The following is a 15,394-nucleotide window of genomic DNA, read 5'->3' as shown; positions in this document are numbered from 1 at the left end:
AACTAAAGCGAGACACTGAAGTCTTACCTCGATCAGTGTGTCAGAACTAAAGCCAGACACTGAAGTCCTACCTCGATCAGTGTGTCAGAACTAAAGCAAGACATCGAAGTCCTACCTCGATCAGTGTGTCAGAAATAAAGCCAGACACCGAAGTCCTACCTCGATCAGTGTGTCAGAACTAAAGCGAGACACTGAAGTCCTACCTCGATCAGTGTGTCAGAACTAAAGCCAGACACTGAAGTCCTACCTCGATCAGTGTGTCAGAACTAAAGCCAGACACTGAATTCCTACCTAGATCAGTGTGTCAGAACTAAAGCGAGACACTGAAGTACTACCTCGATCAGTGTGTCAGAACTAAAGCCATACACTGAAGTCCTACCTCAATCAGTGTGTCAGAACTAAAGCCAGACACTGAAGTCCTACCTCGATCAGTGTGTCAGAACTAAAGCCAGACACTGAATTTCTACCTAGATCAGTGTGTCAGAACTAAAGCGAGACACTGAAGTCCTACCTCGATCAGTGTGTCAGAACTAAAGCCAGACACTGAAGTCCTACCTCGATCAGTGTGTCAGAACTAAAGCCAGACACTGAATTCCTACCTAGATCAGTGTGTCAGAACTAAAGCGAGACACTGAAGTCCTACCTCGATCAGTGTGTCAGAACTAAAGCCAGACACTGAAGTCCTACCTCGATCAGTGTGTCAGAACTAAAGCCAGACACTGAAGTCCTACCTCGATCAGTGTGTCAGAACTAAAGCGAGACACTGAAGTACTACCTCGATCAGTGTGTCAGAACTAAAGCCAGACACTGAATTCCTACCTAGATCAGTGTGTCAGAACTAAAGCCAGACACTGAAGTCCTACCTCGATCAGTGTGTCAGAACTAAAGCGAGACACTGACGTACTACCTCGATCAGTGTGTCAGAACTAAAGCCAGACACTGAAGTCCTACCTCGATCAGTGTGTCAGAACGAAAGCCAGACACTGAAGTCCTACCTCGATCAGTGTGTCAGAACTAAAGCCAGACACTGAATTCCTACCTAGATCAGTGTGTCAGAACTAAAGCGAGACACTGAAGTCTTACCTCGATCAGTGTGTCAGAACTAAAGCCAGACACTGAAGTCCTACCTCGATCAGTGTGTCAGAACTAAAGCAAGACATCGAAGTCCTACCTCGATCAGTGTGTCAGAATTAAAGCCAGACACCGAAGTCCTATCTCGATCAGTGTGTCAGAACTAAAGCGAGACACTGAAGTCCTACCTCGATCAGTGTGTCAGAACTAAAGCCAGACACTGAAGTCCTACCTCGATCAGTGTGTCAGAACTAAAGCCAGACACTGAATTCCTACCTAGATCAGTGTGTCAGAACTAAAGCGAGACACTGAAGTACTACCTCGATCAGTGTGTCAGAACTAAAGCCATACACTGAAGTCCTACCTCAATCAGTGTGTCAGAACTAAAGCCAGACACTGAAGTCCTACCTCGATCAGTGTGTCAGAACTAAAGCCAGACACTGAATTCCTACCTAGATCAGTGTGTCAGAACTAAAGCGAGACACTGAAGTCCTACCTCGATCAGTGTGTCAGAACTAAAGCCAGACACTGAAGTCCTACCTCGATCAGTGTGTCTGAACTAAAGCCAGACACTGAATTCCTACCTAGATCAGTGTGTCAGAACTAAAGCGAGACACTGAAGTCCTACCTCGATCAGTGTGTCAGAACTAAAGCCAGACACTGAAGTCCTACCTCGATCAGTGTGTCAGAACTAAAGCCAGACACTGAAGTCCTACCTCGATCAGTGTGTCAGAACTAAAGCGAGACACTGAAGTACTACCTCGATCAGTGTGTCAGAACTAAAGCCAGACACTGAATTCCTACCTAGATCAGTGTGTCAGAACTAAAGCCAGACACTGAAGTCCTACCTCAATCAGTGTGTCAGAACTAAAGCCAGACACTGAAGTCCTACCTCGATCAGTGTGTCAGAACTAAAGCCAGACACTGAATTCCTACCTAGATCAGTGTGTCAGAACTAAAGCGAGACACTGAAGTCCTACCTCGATCAGTGTGTCAGAACTAAAGCCAGACACTGAAGTCCTACCTCGATCAGTGTGTCAGAACTAAAGCCAGACACTGAATTCCTACCTAGATCAGTGTGTCAGAACTAAAGCGAGACACTGAAGTCCTACCTCGATCAGTGTGTCAGAACTAAAGCCAGACACTGAAGTCCTACCTCGATCAGTGTGTCAGAACTAAAGCGAGACACTGAAGTACTACCTCGATCAGTGTGTCAGAACTAAAACCAGACACTGAATTCCTACCTAGATCAGTGTGTCAGAACTAAAGCCAGACACTGAAGTCCTACCTCGATCAGTGTGTCAGAACTAAAGCGAGACACTGAAGTACTACCTCGATCAGTGTGTCAGAACTAAAGCCAGACACTGAAGTCCTACCTCGATCAGTGTGTCAGAACTAAAGCCAGACACTGAAGTCCTACCTCGATCAGTGTGTCAGAACTAAAGCCAGACACGGAATTCCTACCTAGATCAGTGTGTCAGAACTAAAGCGAGACACTGAAGTACTACCTCGATCAGTGTGTCAGAACTAAAGCCAGACACTGAAGTCCTACCTCGATCAGTGTGCCAGAACTAAAGCCAGACACTGAAGTCCTACCTCGATCAGTGTGTCAGAACTAAAGCCAGACACGGAATTCCTACCTAGATCAGTGTGTCAGAACTAAAGCGAGACACTGAAGTCCTACCTCGGTCAGCGTTTCAGAGCTACAGCCAGACACTGAAGTCGTAGCTCGGTCTGCGTGTCAGAGCTACAGCCAGACACTGAAGTCCTACCTCAGTCTGCGTGTCAGAGCTACAGCCAGACACTGAAGTCCTACCTCGATTCAGAACTAAAGCGAGACACTGAAGTCTTACCTCGATCAGTGTGTCAGAACTAAAGCCAGACACTGAAGTCCTACCTCGATCAGTGTGTCAGAACTAAAGCGAGACACTGAAGTCTTACCTCGATCAGTGTGTCAGAACTAAAGCCAGACACTGAAGTCCTACCTCGATCAGTGTGTCAGAACTAAAGCAAGACATCGAAGTCCTACCTCGATCAGTGTGTCAGAAATAAAGCCAGACACCGAAGTCCTACCTCGATCAGTGTGTCAGAACTAAAGCGAGACACTGAAGTCCTACCTCGATCAGTGTGTCAGAACTAAAGCCAGACACTGAAGTCCTACCTCGATCAGTGTGTCAGAACTAAAGCCAGACACTGAATTCCTACCTAGATCAGTGTGTCAGAACTAAAGCGAGACACTGAAGTACTACCTCGATCAGTGTGTCAGAACTAAAGCCATACACTGAAGTCCTACCTCAATCAGTGTGTCAGAACTAAAGCCAGACACTGAAGTCCTACCTCGATCAGTGTGTCAGAACTAAAGCCAGACACTGAATTCCTACCTAGATCAGTGTGTCAGAACTAAAGCGAGACACTGAAGTCCTACCTCGATCAGTGTGTCAGAACTAAAGCCAGACACTGAAGTCCTACCTCGATCAGTGTGTCAGAACTAAAGCCAGACACTGAATTCCTACCTAGATCAGTGTGTCAGAACTAAAGCGAGACACTGAAGTCCTACCTCGATCAGTGTGTCAGAACTAAAGCCAGACACTGAAGTCCTACCTCGATCAGTGTGTCAGAACTAAAGCCAGACACTGAAGTCCTACCTCGATCAGTGTGTCAGAACTAAAGCGAGACACTGAAGTACTACCTCGATCAGTGTGTCAGAACTAAAGCCAGACACTGAATTCCTACCTAGATCAGTGTGTCAGAACTAAAGCCAGACACTGAAGTCCTACCTCGATCAGTGTGTCAGAACTAAAGCGAGACACTGACGTACTACCTCGATCAGTGTGTCAGAACTAAAGCCAGACACTGAAGTCCTACCTCGATCAGTGTGTCAGAACGAAAGCCAGACACTGAAGTCCTACCTCGATCAGTGTGTCAGAACTAAAGCCAGACACTGAATTCCTACCTAGATCAGTGTGTCAGAACTAAAGCGAGACACTGAAGTCTTACCTCGATCAGTGTGTCAGAACTAAAGCCAGACACTGAAGTCCTACCTCGATCAGTGTGTCAGAACTAAAGCAAGACATCGAAGTCCTACCTCGATCAGTGTGTCAGAATTAAAGCCAGACACCGAAGTCCTATCTCGATCAGTGTGTCAGAACTAAAGCGAGACACTGAAGTCCTACCTCGATCAGTGTGTCAGAACTAAAGCCAGACACTGAAGTCCTACCTCGATCAGTGTGTCAGAACTAAAGCCAGACACTGAATTCCTACCTAGATCAGTGTGTCAGAACTAAAGCGAGACACTGAAGTACTACCTCGATCAGTGTGTCAGAACTAAAGCCATACACTGAAGTCCTACCTCAATCAGTGTGTCAGAACTAAAGCCAGACACTGAAGTCCTACCTCGATCAGTGTGTCAGAACTAAAGCCAGACACTGAATTCCTACCTAGATCAGTGTGTCAGAACTAAAGCGAGACACTGAAGTCCTACCTCGATCAGTGTGTCAGAACTAAAGCCAGACACTGAAGTCCTACCTCGATCAGTGTGTCAGAACTAAAGCCAGACACTGAATTCCTACCTAGATCAGTGTGTCAGAACTAAAGCGAGACACTGAAGTCCTACCTCGATCAGTGTGTCAGAACTAAAGCCAGACACTGAAGTCCTACCTCGATCAGTGTGTCAGAACTAAAGCCAGACACTGAAGTCCTACCTCGATCAGTGTGTCAGAACTAAAGCGAGACACTGAAGTACTACCTCGATCAGTGTGTCAGAACTAAAGCCAGACACTGAATTCCTACCTAGATCAGTGTGTCAGAACTAAAGCCAGACACTGAAGTCCTACCTCAATCAGTGTGTCAGAACTAAAGCCAGACACTGAAGTCCTACCTCGATCAGTGTGTCAGAACTAAAGCCAGACACTGAATTCCTACCTAGATCAGTGTGTCAGAACTAAAGCGAGACACTGAAGTCCTACCTCGATCAGTGTGTCAGAACTAAAGCCAGACACTGAAGTCCTACCTCGATCAGTGTGTCAGAACTAAAGCCAGACACTGAATTCCTACCTAGATCAGTGTGTCAGAACTAAAGCGAGACACTGAAGTCCTACCTCGATCAGTGTGTCAGAACTAAAGCCAGACACTGAAGTCCTACCTCGATCAGTGTGTCAGAACTAAAGCGAGACACTGAAGTACTACCTCGATCAGTGTGTCAGAACTAAAACCAGACACTGAATTCCTACCTAGATCAGTGTGTCAGAACTAAAGCCAGACACTGAAGTCCTACCTCGATCAGTGTGTCAGAACTAAAGCGAGACACTGAAGTACTACCTCGATCAGTGTGTCAGAACTAAAGCCAGACACTGAAGTCCTACCTCGATCAGTGTGTCAGAACTAAAGCCAGACACTGAAGTCCTACCTCGATCAGTGTGTCAGAACTAAAGCCAGACACGGAATTCCTACCTAGATCAGTGTGTCAGAACTAAAGCGAGACACTGAAGTACTACCTCGATCAGTGTGTCAGAACTAAAGCCAGACACTGAAGTCCTACCTCGATCAGTGTGCCAGAACTAAAGCCAGACACTGAAGTCCTACCTCGATCAGTGTGTCAGAACTAAAGCCAGACACGGAATTCCTACCTAGATCAGTGTGTCAGAACTAAAGCGAGACACTGAAGTCCTACCTCGGTCAGCGTTTCAGAGCTACAGCCAGACACTGAAGTCGTAGCTCGGTCTGCGTGTCAGAGCTACAGCCAGACACTGAAGTCCTACCTCAGTCTGCGTGTCAGAGCTACAGCCAGACACTGAAATCCTACCTCGGTCTGTGTGTCACAGTACAGCTGTCTATAGGGACCAACCTTCTTTCAGGTTGTCAAACTTGAATGTAGATTCTCGGGCAAACTTATTGCTGCACACTGAGGATCATATTTGATCAGAGATTCACACTTATTGCTGCTCACTGGGGTTCACCATTGATTAGAGTCACACTTATTGCTGCTCACTGGGGTTCACCATTGATTAGAGTCACACTTATTGCTGCTCACTGGGGTTCACCATTGATTAGAGTCACACTTATTGCTGCACACTGGGGTTCACCATTGTTCCGAGTCACACTTATTGCTGCACACTGAAGCTCACCATTGATCAGTGGGTCGGATTTAGAGCTCGCTGTGGTGCTCGCCTTTAATCAGTGGGCCACAGTTAAAGGTACATCAATAGGCAGAATGAGGGATTTGGGCTACTGAACGACACCACTATGAACTTGGGGCCATGTTTAGGCAGAGTGAAGAGCATGGGGTTGAAGGGCACACAGTGAAAGGTGTTGCGGCTTATGGAGGTAGTGGATAGACCTTGGGTCCTAGGAATCTAGGATGCAATCGCCCCTGCTTCGCTTTTCCTTCTGTATGTTTCGATGCTCAAACATGTGTGCATAAAGGGAGAGGCCCCTTCTTCACGACAATATTTCAGATCAACTATTGTGAAACAGTCCCGGTTCATAGGGCGCGTTAGGCAAGTGCATTTAATGCATCCTTTGTTTTTCATAACAGCAATGGAAGTACATCTTCTTAGGTACACTGTGGACAGGAACAGGGAAAGCTTCCATCCTTTAGAGGACAGGTACAGATATGGCAGCAGCAGTGCAAGCTTACCTCATGATAGTACAACTAAACATCAGACAGGGCCAGTGCAAGCTTTGTTTCCCTACAAAACAGGTACAGCCTGGCAGTAGCACAGCAGGTTTCCCAGTCTCACAGAGGGCAGCACGTGCAGGCTTCCTTCCTCACAGAACAAGCTCAGCAGGAGCAGGCTTTCATTGCTCACAGAACATACCCCGTTAAGGCATGAGTGGAGTGCAGGTTACAGATAGATCTCTGGAGCGGGTGCTTTACTCACTGAGAGGAACGTAATGGTAGATGGCTGTGTCAATATGTGGTTTCTGACACCATTCTCACTTAAGTGATATGCCACATTAGCATCCGGAACGTGCTGCGGCTGTCACCCAAGGATGTATGCCACTGCTGGACTCCAGTAGGCAGACCCTGCAGGGGAAACATCTTTACCACGAATCCATTACAACGCAGTATGTTACATCGCGGTTTTGACTACGCAAGTCGTTACATCGACAGGCACTGGAGGGCGCTCTAGACTAAGGAATAGTGTAATTTACTACTCCAACACCTTCCCAACTGTACGTAGACTGGAGTTGGAATAGTAATTCACACTGTCTCAAAGTCCAGCACCCTCCAGCGCAAGTCGATGTAACAACTTATATTGTCAAGACTGTGATGTAACATACCGCGTTGTAATAGAACGCGTTGTATCGTCATACATCCATCCTGCAGCCTTGCTGCTGTCACTTCCTGTAGATCCAACTGCTGCTTTTCACCTTTACATTTGTCAATGAGGCTTAGATCTCAACGGCTTGGCTCTTGCTACACCAATACCAAGGCCTTCCCTATTCATGGCGTGAGAGAGGAAAGAGGAGGAGACACATGTCCAGCATGGCCAGCTAAAGACAAATTGGGAAAACACCCTCCATTGCCCTTCTAACTCTTTATGTCCCCTCTCTCAATTGAATATTTCTTGCTCACTCTCTCACTATTTACTCTCTTCCTCAATCTTTCTCCGATTTCTCTTTTTTTCTTTCCCTCCCTGTCTCTCATGTACACTTTTTTGGCTTACATTGATCTCTCTTCTCTGTAGCTTGTCTTTTTTTTCTCTTGTTTCACTATAGTTTATTTTCTCAACCTTTGCTCTTACCCTCAATTCGCTCACACTCTTTATTCACACCTGCCACTCTCTACACATCTATCTCCTACATACCTACTCCTCTCTACTACTCCTATCTCCCTCTGCACCAGTTAGGGCCAGCCCAGGGATTTATGTCATTCTAGTCCAAGGTACATTTTTCTGTTTTGGCAGCCCAGTTATCGACCTAGTATTCTCTTCCCCAATACCTGCCCTTATTCTCTCTGATGTCTCACACTGTCCTCTTCCCTTTTCACAGCTGCCGTCTTGAACTATTTCTGTATCATTCATCCTCATTCCATTTCACATACGCACATTACCTTCCTCTTTCAAACTGTCCTTTGCCTCTAAAATAAGGCTTCCAGTTTTCTGTTTTTACTGATTTTTACAGATAAATACAGACAGAAAACAATCTATTTCCTGTCTGTATTTATTTTTAAAGCAGAAAAATACAGAAAATTGTGCTTCTTGTGAGTGACTGTCCTTGTTGTCATTCATGGATTCCAGATCAACTGCCAAGCAGAATGACACTGTGGGGATTTAAAATCAGGATGAGATTCCCTTAAAGAAAAGCATGTTAACATATATTTGTATATAATGCTAATATTTACCTGTTGGTGTAATGTTTTGTTATATTTGGTTTCCTAAATTGCTAAAATGCAACAGGTATCAAAGTAATACATGCATGTTTATCAATTAAATATATGTGGAAATATACCATTTTACAATTCCATTTATTCTCAAAATATAAAAGAAATATGTATAAATACCAATTAAATGGCCAAAATATATAGATAAATACAGACGGAAATGTAAAGAAAATAAATACCATAAAACCGGGAGCCCTACCCTTGTGCCTTTTTCACACACAAAACCCCACTCACATGGTGCCTTCTGATGCTCATAACCGCTCCTTCCCACCTCCTTTTTTGCACATGCCCTTTTCACTCTCACCCGTACAAAGCAATACACATATAGGTACATATATATAATACAAATAAATGCTTATATACAGAGTGTTATGATGTTTATTTCTGTTTGCGTATGGTGCTTATGTGGGGAAGAAGAGCCAATTCTTGAGTAGTTTTCTAAAGATAAGGTGGTTGTCAGTGGATCTTATGTTGGGGGTAAAGAGTTCCATAGTTTGGCTGCTTGAACAGAGAAGGATGTGCCACCCATGTTTCTTTTCTTGTATCTTGGGATTTTGAGACGAGGTGCAACTCTAGAGCCTAGTTTCCTTTGTTGAATGTGTTTGGTGATTTTATTCCTGATGAAGAGCGGTACCATTCCATGTATTGTATAATATAGTATAGTATATTATCATATCGTATAGTATATATATTAGCCTTTGTAATACTGTTCTCCAGTCACTAGATCATCAAGATGCAAGCAATAAAAAACTGCAACCAGCGGATCTGGAGCAAGGTTTTGGCTTTAAAAACCGAAGGCTGTGAGGAAGATCAACACACACCAATGAGACTTACATACACAGTTAGGCTCTTAGCACAGCTACTCGTGTAGGTTTCTGTGATCCATTGCTTATATAATCAAAGGCCTCCGTCAGAAGACCTGATTCGTAGAAATGAACTGAATCAGTACCAACCAGCACCTGAAAATAAATGAAGGATGGTCAGTCCATGAGAATAGATCTTTCAGGCAACAGGTTCACAGGGCACTTGCTGTTTCAAGTATGAAGACATTTCTAACTAACATAATCTCAAAACTATAGGTTTCTTTACTGGGGGTACTTTTCCATCTCTAATATCTTCTTTTGAGCCTCCTTTTCGAGGCTGAATGCAGCTGAAGTGATCAGGTAACCGGAAGAGGTCTTTGACCTGGATGAAATCTGACATAACTCTTGGGAACACAAAGGCTTTTCATGCCACATGTCACTGGCAGGGTTTTGATAGTCGTTTTTTTAGGGTGGTCAGTAGCTTGTACACCAGGTCTTGAAGACCGACTCAGTTCTTTTGTCTCATTTTAGTTTTTTCTTGCAGATAGCCCAGATGTTCAACGCGTTCCCACCAGATGTCGCTGGTAACCTCGACTACAAGAACCTGTGCTATATCATCACTCACGGCGAGGAGAAGGACTAGGACTTGGACCAGCTTACAAAATATTGTACTGTATGCTGTAGCCTTTGAAGCAGCAGATACAAATAGTTGTTCACAATTGAAACCACAAATAACAGTGTAAATAAAAGACAACCTTTTGTGAAGATCTTTTTTACGATGGTGTCCATAATTTGGAACTGTATTGAATACAGGTGCTCAGTTCTTGTAGACATCATTTGACGTAAGGAGCCATTTTCCCTTCGGAATGTGGTCATTCAACAATATTTGGAAAATACATAGTGAGAAGGAGTAACAGTAGTCCTTCAGTGGCCATACAAACAGAGGCGGAGCTCAGTATCTCTGGCCAGGTTTGGATCTTCACATTTTAGCATTTGACGTTAGAGACCATAAGCCTGGGTGGCAAGATCGGAAAGCTGCCCTGAGTGTCTTAGAAAGGCAACAACCCTCAAACACAATGTACTTAAATGTATTTTTTGGTACCAGCTAGGGTAGGTCCAATATGTTGATCGTAGAGTTGGACCAACGATTAGGACCACTGGTACATCCCATCTGCATGTAGCTGTCTCTCATTGCTTACAGACCCTACCTGGACTTTATGTTTTCGGTTGTTTACTCAGTGCTTTTGTTGCACCGAGTCTGTTCCACACCTCTCAACTCATCTGCTGTTCCTGTTTCAATTCTTTCTTCAAGGCGGTTCCGTACATTTGCTCCACATCACAAACATCTTCTGATATTATAGCTTTGAGAAGATGAATAATCAACCATTGGTATTCAAATGTCATATAAATTGGTGTTGGTTAAAGCAGAGCAAAAGAACAATTTGGAGTTGCTTTCCTACCGAGAGAGAAGATTAAAAGATTTGGCCTGTAGAGATTGGATGGAACTTTATTATCTTGGTAGTTTCTGAATATGTTCTTTTTCGGGACAGTTAGGTGCTTAGAGAAAGTAATAGCGTCAAGGAGTCTTTTAAAAAAAAATTGTGGCAACATTTTTCTGCCATAGTTTTATATAGCTATGACTATGATAGGTCGCCAAACTGCAGCTTTGTCATTTTTCTTGAATTTAAGTGTGGGGGTCAGTGTGTTTGGCTTGATAAATGTTCACATATCACAACTTCGCAACTTAGGTGTACTCTTCTGCACAGATTAATACGGTAAGGAGAGGCACAAACTAGTGAAACTTCAATATTTTATCAACATTCATGTAGTTTAAAAAAGTTCTAGAAGCAGTAGTTCACATGAGGGTGTTCTTTATATATTACATTCCTGAGCACACTTCAAACTACAGCCAATGTGTTTCGCTCTTCCTAAGAAGAGCTTCTTCAGGACTAAAACTTTTTGGAGGATGCTTGGTTGTGTTAACAACATTTCTATAGTCCCCAAAAGGAACAAAGGCGTTGTCATCAGTTTAAACCACAACAAGCCTAAGGGACGTTACTGAGTTCTTCAGATACAGGCATCCTGTAAATTAAATTGGATTCTTGAATAACTGTCAACAAAGGGTTTGTTTCTTGGGCTTTCACAAAGGGGCTGTGGAGAAGCTGCGACCCTAACCGTCAGGATCTTCTAGTCCCCTCAGTAAGTGTATTACATTATAATTACTGCCCTAAGTCCTTAAAGAATCCTGAGCTTCTCAGTAGGGTGTTGCTGCTCTCAATTTATTGTCCATATTGAGTTTGAAGTTTTCACCAAAGCCGCTGCATCCACACACACAAAATAGCAAATTCTTAGATGCACAATCACTCCGGGCGACAAAGAAGAAAGCTTGAATGACGTGTGAGGTGTGCATCTGTCTTTGGAAATCTCGTCAAGATCTTTGCTAAAACCCAGAATTCCGTGGGATTCGAAATGATCCCAAGCAAAGTTCTCCTTAATCCTCACAAAACTTGGAAGTTTTGGCAAAGGTTGATGTTTATCTGAGTGAGCCAGACTTCCACAGCTTCTCAGCGGGTTTGAGTCTAGAGGGCATTTTGGCATGTGTTGACAATGACCTTCACTTCTTCTTTTGGGGAGGCAAATGCTTAGCCTCAGGGCTTCAGACTTTCTGATGTGGATTAGATCAGTCTTTCCAGTGTCACCCGTTGATCATCTTTCTTTAACTTGGTAGTAATTCTCATGTCTTGGGCTCAATTTCCTCTGACCTGATAATTATCGCCTCAGTGCCTATTCTAATCATGGGACCCACTCTGGGCAATAGCTTGCTTAATCTCCACAACGGCCCCAACAGCGCTGGGATGCCTGGCTTCATCTTGGGGGTGCCCAGGAGTGGACATTTCACAGGGAAAAGCCAGGAAGGGTTCCACAGCGGTATGCGTTACAGCGCCAGGACACCCCAGTTCGGGTATTAGTGCGCTTTACAAGTACAAATTACATTACATTTACATTACACATGCATGCAAAAGCGCATACACCCCCTATGGACAGTGGAATGTTTCAGATGGGGTGACACAGAATGTAGTCTTTTATACATTTGCTACCTCAGGGGGTGACAGTGGATACGTAACATACCCATTCCAGTTTTCCCGTACACAGGTCAGTCTGATTATTGCATAACTATTTAAAACAATCTTTTTACTGGTCAGGCCTTAGTCTCCATCAGCAAGTTCGGTTGAAGAATCCCATTTCACTTCTTGCACTTGAAAAGCACCCGGGTGTACAACTTTCTCATGCCTAGCCCAACCGGATAAGACTTTTCCTTGGCATGTAATGTATTGTCCATCACATTGTGTTACAGTCAATTGACATAGTCCTGAGATTACAATGCTCAATTAGCACACCTAGCTAAGACTTTGCTGATACACTGGACAGTCATATCTTAGTTCTATGGTCGCAATGTCCAATTCATGCAGTCCTTGGGTAGTCAATAGCCTAGTATAGTATAAGACTCTCTTAGCGCATTGCAGACAAGGGGTTAAAATGTCAGAATATTGATAGCAAAAATATTGTCTGACATAAATATCATGCTTGACAATTTACAGATTTTAGACAATACAAGTTTCGTCTTGTCAGTAACGAAAATGACTTCTTCATTGCTAATCAAAGCTTGTGTGTTAAAATAAATCACACAGAGCTAACTGAATAGCTTCTCGTATCATATAATGTACCTTGTATATATGTAAGGCGAGTGTGTACAGTCTGTCAGCTAATAGCTCTCATGTTCACACAATCCTTGTCCATATTTCTTTCTAGAGTAAATAAAGGATGAGGTGGTGAGGGGAAGTGGGTTTCAGTTGAAATAACCCTCCCATACTTTTTGCCGGATTTCTGATGAACTTTGACTGAATCTGCACTGGGTCCCTGCCAATCATGTTCCCAGTGTCTGTGTGCTTTCCCAAAACGGTACCTTTGTTTCCAAAATAGGCACATATGAGGGCCACATGTAAGCCACTTGCCAAAAAGGTGTCACTTGTACGAAGGGCCTTGTGACTAGAGAGGGTCTCGAAGGCCTGCAGCATGTATTGTGTCACCCTCAGAGATCCCTCACCTAACAAATATTCACTGCCTTTGCAGACTGTGTGTTTTGGTGCAGACATGAGAGTCGACGTGGCACACATCCCTGCGTGCATTGCTTACAAAACACTGCCTGTGTCATAGGTAATTTACCCCTGTAGCATGCAACACAGCCCTAAGGCAAGGTGTACTATACCACAGGTGCGGACATAGCTGCATGAGCAATATGCCCCTACACTTTCTAAGTCCATTCTAAGGCATTGTAAGTGCAGTGAAGCCATACTGAGTACATGGTCTCTGAGTTTGTCAGTACAAACTCCACAGCTCCATGATGGTTTTACTGAATGCTAAGAAGTTTGGTATCAAACTTCTCAGTCTCAGCATACTAAACCTACACTGATGCCAGAGCTGGATTTATTACAATATGCACTCAGAGGACATCTTAGAGATGTCCCCTGAAAAATGACCTATTCTCTAGTGTACTGCTGATTGGTCTGCACCAACCTTCTCCACACAGACATGTTTCTGTCCCCCTGAGGTGGGGGCCCTTGTGCGTTCGTGGGTCAGGAACAAAGCCTGCCTGGGGTGGAGGTGCTTCTCACCTACCCCTAAGCAAGAAAAGCATTCAGGGCAGTGAGCCTCAAAGGCTTCCTGCCCTTCGTTATGCTAGCCAGGGCATCTCCAGCTAGTGGAGATGTCAGTCCCCTAGAACAAGCCCCACTTTAGACAGCACGGTCGGTTGGAAAATTAGTACACAGGAGAGATGTGTCCCTTCTCTGCCAGGACCACCCATAAGGTGTTTAGGACTAAGGTGGACCCCCTACTTAGAAAATCCTCCATCTTGAATGGAAGGATTTTAGCTTATCAGGTTAGGTAAAGTGTGTTGGGCAAAAAACAGAAAAAGCACAATGAGAGAATCAAAAAATGATCTTAACACAATCCTTCAAACAACAAGGGACACCCAAAGGGACCATTGAGATATTAGATGAACTTAAAGCTAAGATCTGTTTTTAACCTGTGTTCTCAAGATGCAGTTCTTGTAGCTCTTGCGCTAAATCCTGATAAAGATTGATAACACGGAAAGGCCTATTGAGTCTTTGGCACGGCAGTCTGTCATGGACTAGAGGTAGTAAAAGGTTCTCTATTCCCTGCTTGACTGCCTGAGAAGGGGGGGATTCCTCCCAATAGCCACGGTGCCACCCTGGCGAAATATACATCTGAAAGGTGACTAGTGTCTTGTTAAGGTGGTCCCCGTTCTGAGACAAAACCCACACAAGGCAGTAAAACTCTCCTTGGCCATACTGTAACTTCTTGATTGTAGTTGATAGTTACAGCAGAAGTTGAATAGCAAGGCACCAATTCCATCCAGAATCAGGATAAGAAAGAGCCCAGAATAAGATTTGCCAGAAAAAAGAATACAAAAGGAAACCTGATCAAGAACAGCAACAATTTAGAGACAAAAATGTAACTAAAGGTGAAGGAAGAAGAACTGCCTATTGGATATCATCATCATCATTACTTTATTGCGACTGTTATAGTCGTAAAAGCAAAACAATTTATAAAAAACAGCAGTACAGTTCCATACACAAATAGCATGGATTCCGGTGATGGCATTGACAATTGTAAGATACAAAACTTCCTAGGAATTTCAAAAGGATAAAACACTTTTAAGTATAAGTCCCATTTAAAAAAAAAATTGAATAAAAAGCATTAACACAATTATTATACATTTCATAGGATTTGTTGAAAAAAGCTCCAGAGTGGTTACAAATGAGTAAGACTATCATAATTAACTAGATATCGATTTCCAGGAGATTCCTTCGTTTCAGCCGCATTGCCTGGAGAAATGTAGAGGTTACAACCACATACAATGTGTCCATACCAGATTTTAAAATTCTAAAAAAGGCGAGGTAATCCCTAATACCCAAATTCCTACAGTTGTATAATCCATTTGGAACTAGCCTGTTTATAAGCCGGGCAGAAGAAAAATACATGGATTTCAGTTTCCTCCGCCACACGGCATCCAGGACAAAGATAGGAGGCCTCAACCGACCACTTATTAGTT

General features: G+C 43.7%; 1 protein-coding gene across 1 annotated transcript in view; it reads left to right on the top strand.

Moving 5' to 3' along the window:
• The window catches only part of LOC147729680 (myosin regulatory light chain 2B, cardiac muscle isoform), a 104,591-nt gene extending 94,557 nt beyond the window's left edge, over nucleotides 1-10,034 (top strand). Inside the window, exon 7 of the mRNA XM_086954567.1 lies at nucleotides 9,803-10,034. Within this exon, the coding sequence (XP_086810693.1) occupies nucleotides 9,803-9,901 (99 nt within the window). The 3' untranslated portion in view covers nucleotides 9,902-10,034. The remainder of the gene's footprint in view (nucleotides 1-9,802) is intronic.
• Nucleotides 10,035-15,394: the final 5,360 nt, after the last annotated feature.

The sequence above is a fragment of the Lissotriton vulgaris genome, chromosome 2_1, assembly GCF_964263255.1.
Source record: "Lissotriton vulgaris chromosome 2_1, aLisVul1.2, whole genome shotgun sequence".
NCBI classification, from domain to species: Eukaryota; Metazoa; Chordata; class Amphibia; order Caudata; family Salamandridae; genus Lissotriton; species Lissotriton vulgaris.
Note: the sequence above shows the minus strand (reverse complement) of the source record. Positions and strands in the feature narration are given on the sequence as shown.